This window comes from Nestor notabilis, unplaced genomic scaffold, assembly GCF_000696875.1.
Source record: "Nestor notabilis isolate BGI_N333 unplaced genomic scaffold, ASM69687v1 Scaffold34521, whole genome shotgun sequence".
Classification (NCBI taxonomy): Eukaryota; Metazoa; Chordata; class Aves; order Psittaciformes; family Psittacidae; genus Nestor; species Nestor notabilis.
Window position 1 is genome coordinate 826 of NW_009915751.1, and position 5,643 is coordinate 6,468.

The 5,643-nt window shown below is 44.2% G+C and overlaps 1 protein-coding gene across 1 annotated transcript; it reads right to left on the minus strand.

The window, feature by feature from the left end:
* Positions 1-596: 596 nt before the first annotated feature.
* Positions 597-5,191, minus strand: SCHIP1 (schwannomin interacting protein 1; the record flags this gene model as incomplete). The annotated part of the gene is made up of 5 exons (XM_010024286.1): positions 597-935; positions 2,327-2,420; positions 3,585-3,708; positions 4,227-4,424; positions 5,074-5,191. Coding segments are annotated over 5 exons (586 nt in total), but the record flags the coding sequence as incomplete, so codon positions are not given.
* Positions 5,192-5,643: the final 452 nt, after the last annotated feature.

A 5,643-nucleotide genomic window follows, 5' to 3' on the forward strand; every position in this document is an offset into this window, starting at 1 on the left:
TAGAAAAAGAAACCATCTATAGTATGTGCCTGCTTATTCTAACAATAGTCACAATATTAGGGCCCAGTGAATGTTATTACAGAAGAATCTCTTAAGTCCATGTCATACATACATTATGAACTTACAAATAAATAACTACAAAAATCCTGTCTTCTTTTCATAATTTCATGTGATTGGCAAAAAAAAAAAGGCTTTTTCTGGTGATGACAAATTAGGAATTGCACATTTGGTTCAAGGAATACATTACTGGTGCATCACCAAAGTCAACCACTAGGCAACAAAAAGACATATCATATGAAACAATTTTTTAAATTTTTATTTTACATATTTATACATAAAACTTTCAAGGTAACTCTCTGAATCCAACCGAATGTTAATAGTACATCTAAAAATGCATGTCAGGTAGTCAACATTCACAAAATGTTGAAAACTGATTAAAATATACATATTACTGAAAGCTACAACTTCACTACGAGGCAGGCATGTATTTTTTGACTTGTATAGCACCGTCAAGTACAGTTTCTTTATTTTAAAACTACAGTGAAGAATAAAAAAGTAGTCAATGGTAAAATATCATCCAAATGAAAATCTCTAAACAAACAAAAATAAAGTTAAACTACCCTTTCTTCTCACCCATGATTTATAATGTTATAAGTACTGTACATATTCTGTAATAATATTATTAAAATGCCTGATACTTAGTGGCACGAGTAAAAAAATTAAAATAAATTAAGAAGCAGAGGCCAATCACCGGACATAAAGCTTCAGACATGGTCAATGACTAACACTGGTTTTCTTGTGCGCCAACATGGACATCAGAGCCTGGACACACACAGAAGCAAAATGAAGTATCGCTTGAGCTCTGCTCCTGGGAATCCAGGGTTCATTTTGCCGGCGTCTTCTCTGCCATGTGCTTCTGCTGACTTTCAGCATGTCTGTGGGGAGGAAAGAAGCTGTGTTACTCAGCATGCTGAGGAGAGGTGGAAATGCGAACCACAGGCAGGGTGGTGCTGCAAGCTAGCATCCCCACTGCCCTGGCAGCCAACCAAAAAGAACATTTTCCTGAGGAAAAAACAAGCACCGAGCATGGGATGTGCAGTCTCTGCCCGGGCTCTTTCCTGGCAGGAAGGGACTGGGAGATAGGTTAAGGGGAGAGGAAACCCTTCCCCAGAGCAGTTTTGGGTCAGCTGGGATCATTTCCTCCCCTCCTGCATGGATGGCTAGGGCATTTGCTCCCAAGAAATGCCAGGACAAGGACAGCTGGTGCCTCCTACCACACACCAAAGCCCACACCATGCTGACCAGCTTCCAAATAAATGTCGATTTCTAAACTGTCATTAATTGCATTCAGGAAGCAAAGCATTTCTTGAAGCACAGAAGGAGGAACAGATGCAAGGTGGTGTTGGCGTTTGCCTGCTGACCCAGCTGCACCCACCATCCCAAATCTCCCCCTTTCATCAGTTGCTCTTTAAGGGAAGCAGCGACAGTGTGTCACAAGACTCAGAAATGACAACCTGCCTGCTTGTCCCAGGGGCCACCAGCCCCCGGGCAGCATGAGAACAGGTCCCAAATCCCTCAGCTGGCAGAAACTTTATTCAGACTGAGCACTGTCGAATCTCAAACAGCTGCTATGCAGCACCACAACGTTTGTAAATAGAAATGAATTTAGGCCATATTTTTTGCAATCTTAATGCTTCAGTTTTGAAACTACAGTCCTAGTCTACTGACAATAGCCAGTGCACCTTTTTTTTCACCTTCTTTTTCCCCAAAAGCTTTCAATATTTCTTAATGTTTCTGCAGCGGATCACTAGTTATCCCAAAGGAAAATGCATCTTAAGCCTTGCTGCCCAGGAGATGGAGTCCTTTAGGAAACCCGCCTATATTCTGCAAGGCTTTCCATTTTACCGGCTATAAAACATTAATATTAATGTGATTCAGAAATTTTCCTGCCAGTCAAATCCTCCTGATGGCAGAGGCAGAGCGACTCTTGCTTACCCCAGTGAGAGGTGTGGGTTGACATGGGAGGCCACTTGCATTTTTTTTTGAGGGGGGAGAGAAGAGGTTGCAGCATCATTCCTTTCCAGGCTTTAGAAAGGGAAACACCAGTTCAAGAGCATGCACCAACACCTATGTTTGGGTAACTCTTGAAAACTGCTGACAGTCTCCAGCACTCCAGTGCCCTGATCTCCTGCTTCAGAGGAGAGAGCAGCGTCTTTCTCAGCCCTTTGACAGCAAAAGCTTTAGCACTGAAATTCTGCTAAAACCCTACATGCTGCCAATGGCAAGCTGGAACCTTAAGAGAAATACCCCGTGGAGCCTCCTTCACCTGGTCAGATCCTCGATGTCCACCAGCATGGCGTCCTGCTCTGTGTGCAACTCATCCCGAATGAGAAGCAGCTGCACTAGCTCCTCGTTCAAGCCTGGTGATGGAGAGAAAGGGGATGAGTTTGTGATGTCCCAGGGAACCTTGGTTTGGGACCCATACATCATCTTTCCCCACCACATTACAGAATCTGGTATAGAGAACCAGGAGGGACCTCACTAAAGGATGCATGTTTTCTAGTGTAAACTGTAAGCCCCATGCCACCGCATGCACTTCCTCGCTTGAAATAGCTTAATGCAGCAGCAAAAATAAAGAGGAATATCTCAGTGCTTACAGTCTGCTGGTTCAGCTTTCTCTCACTTGTGGGCAATAACCCTAAGCAAGAAACAGGCTGCAGAAAGCATCTGAGCTCCTCACCCAGGCAGCCTCAGGTTTAGCTTTTGAATTCCCTGTGGCAATGCAGAACATGCTGCCCACCTGTCCTGGTTTGGGGTTACTGTCCAAGCTGGCCTCTCTGCTCAAGAGGGATGTTTATGACATAGGATTCTTGCTTAGGGTTGTGTCAAAGAGTGGGGAGGAAGAAGAAAACAAAAAGGACCATGTGAAAAATTAACTTGCTGGCATTGGCTCCAAATAAGGCTGTACCTGCCCAACACTTGCTGTGACAGAGCTGCTGTTTAGACTGTTTAAATACAGCTATACTGGTTTAATACCTCTTCAGTTTGGGAAGCAGGCTCCCTGTTAATGACACTAACAGTTATGATCCCATACTTGGGCACTTTGTAAACTGAACCTAATCAATAGGCCTTTTTTTTGCCTTTGAGGCACAAAATAACAAATCACACTCAACAGCGCAGCTCTGCATCCTCAGTGGGCTGCTTCCAGAAGGGATGCCAATTAACCAACACAGGTGGGGGAGGAGCAGCACTGCGGCCTCAACCAAGGTAGTTTTTTTTAACCTACAGCCACCAGAGAGGTCTACCCCAAAATGGTTAATTATTAACTGATTGGAAGATGGGTATCCCTTGGGGAAAGAAAACCCTAGATCCTCTCTTGGAAAACCCTGGGGCCAAGTGAGAGCTTTAAGAGAAACTGAGAACAGGAAAGAAAGCCAAAGGAGCCAAATCTGGAGAGAACTCCACTGAGCACCTCTTCCATATACTCATGTTTATACACCTGATGATATTTCTGTGTGAATCCTGGAGAATTGGTCTTAATTAAATGGGACATATTTAAGAATAAATAAACAAGTATCACTTACTTTCTATCTGTGAGTGGAGATCATTGACTATCACTTGTAGCTGCCCGATAGTCATGTCTCTTAGATCAGTGGGTTTTAAATTTCTCTTCATCAGGCATTCACTTATATGAGGCATATGTGGCAGCTGAAAAGACATTTTTAGGTTTTTACTGTTTTCTTCCAACTACTTGCATTTCTGTGCAGCAGCAGTTTACATTGCCTGCATCCTACTCTCAAAAGCATGCATCAATGACTCAACCAGGACTACCACACCAAGCTGAAACATCTACACATTTGACCTAAGTCTTCAAATCTACCAGCATCAGCAAATATACTGATTTAAAGTGAGACACAGGCTATGGCCCATGCAGGATGGGATGGGATGAGCAGACTATGACTTGGAGGGTTAGCAACATCATGTGCTGGCCTCAGGGCAGTAACAACCTTCATGCTTCATCATTCCCTGCACCCATCCTGCTCCTATAACACCCGACAAGACGACCTATGTAAACCCTATCTGCAGTCCCTATCTGCACTGCTCCTCTGCATGTCTACAAGCACTGTGAGCAAGCACCATGGCCTGTGTGCACGTCTTGACTAGCAAAAGCAAACAGCAAAAGGGCTGGCATTACCCCCACGCACCATCCCATAGGCCCCACTTACAAGATCTGCTACTGGCGATTTCTTCCTGTTCTGTTTTTCCACCTCAACCTGCATTTTGGCCATGGGTTTTGCCATAGCCAAGGCCATTTTGGCTTCAGCTTGGAGTTTCTTTTGCCTGGTGAGGAAATCCATGTCATCAAGGGACTCTGACTCTTCCTCTGTTGTATCTCTGTCAGAGTAGGATGAGCTCTGCTTGCTCTGGGGAAGCAGACATGCAGCCGTTACAGCCCCACTGCCCCAGCAAAGTTTGCATTAGGCTTAACATATTTTCATGCACTTAAAAGTAGTATAATTTCTACAGAAACGGTGAAGAACACAGATTTTTTATTTTTTTTTTTAAATTTTAATCCATAAGATTATCTTTAGAAATCAGAGTAATTCCCAGATAGGTCCCCCTGCCTATTGATAGCAATTTAACCACTTTAAATGGAAAGAGCCAACCAGATCAATACGTGTTGAAGGGACAGGCTGGTTAAGCTGGAAGAAAACATCTGGGGCCATGGTGTTATATCTACAAAGGAAAAGAGAGGAGAGGAAAGCTGGTGGGAGCTGATACCACTTCATATCCATTACTGTGCTGATAATTATCAGAGCCAAAAAGAAAGGGAGGAAGGAAGAAGGAACACCTTCACATGAAGGCATCTACTCTACAGCAGCTCTGTGCCAGCTATGGGCAGTTTGCTATCTGCCCCTCAGCATCTCACACTTCTTTAAGTGGTGGCTGAAGATGCCGCTCTGGAGATTAGCATTGCTATTTTAACATCAGCAGCTCTTTACCAGCTTCCATTTTGGATGCCCTACGGTTTCTACGCTCCAGAGCCTCTGCAGGAGGGGTTCCCAGACCTACCATGGGCGACAGTGGCGTGTCCAGGCTGGTTTCTGTCTTGCTGTCATCAGCGTCACTGTCCTTGTCGCTGCCGCTGTCATTCACGAAGCAAATCTGCAGGTTCATCCCACTTTGTAATCTGTGGGGGAAATGGGAGAGGTGACACCATAGCCCCCCTCATGCTGGCGCTGCTGCTGGCAAACTGCTGATGGATTACACGGACAAGATGCTGCAGCACCATCAGCAGTGAGTTGTTTGTGTTTTGAAAGGATGCTGTTGTCCTGATTTTGTATTGGCCTCAGGAAAATATTACCATTTTCCCTTTTTTTTTCCCAAGAAGATCATCATCCCACTCTCAAAAGCAGCACTAGGACCACGATCTCATGGTGGCAAGGCACAGGCAAGTTCCTGCTGCTGCCCAGTACTGCCATTTCTGAACAGCAGTTAACATAGGAGTGGAAACTCAGTGGCACAGTAACAATGCTTCTACCACCATCTATTGATGAACTTCAGAATTACTAAGATACTGCAGAGCTATTGTCATCGTGGGTGGCTATATTATTACATGAAGTAAAATATTATATATAAAGT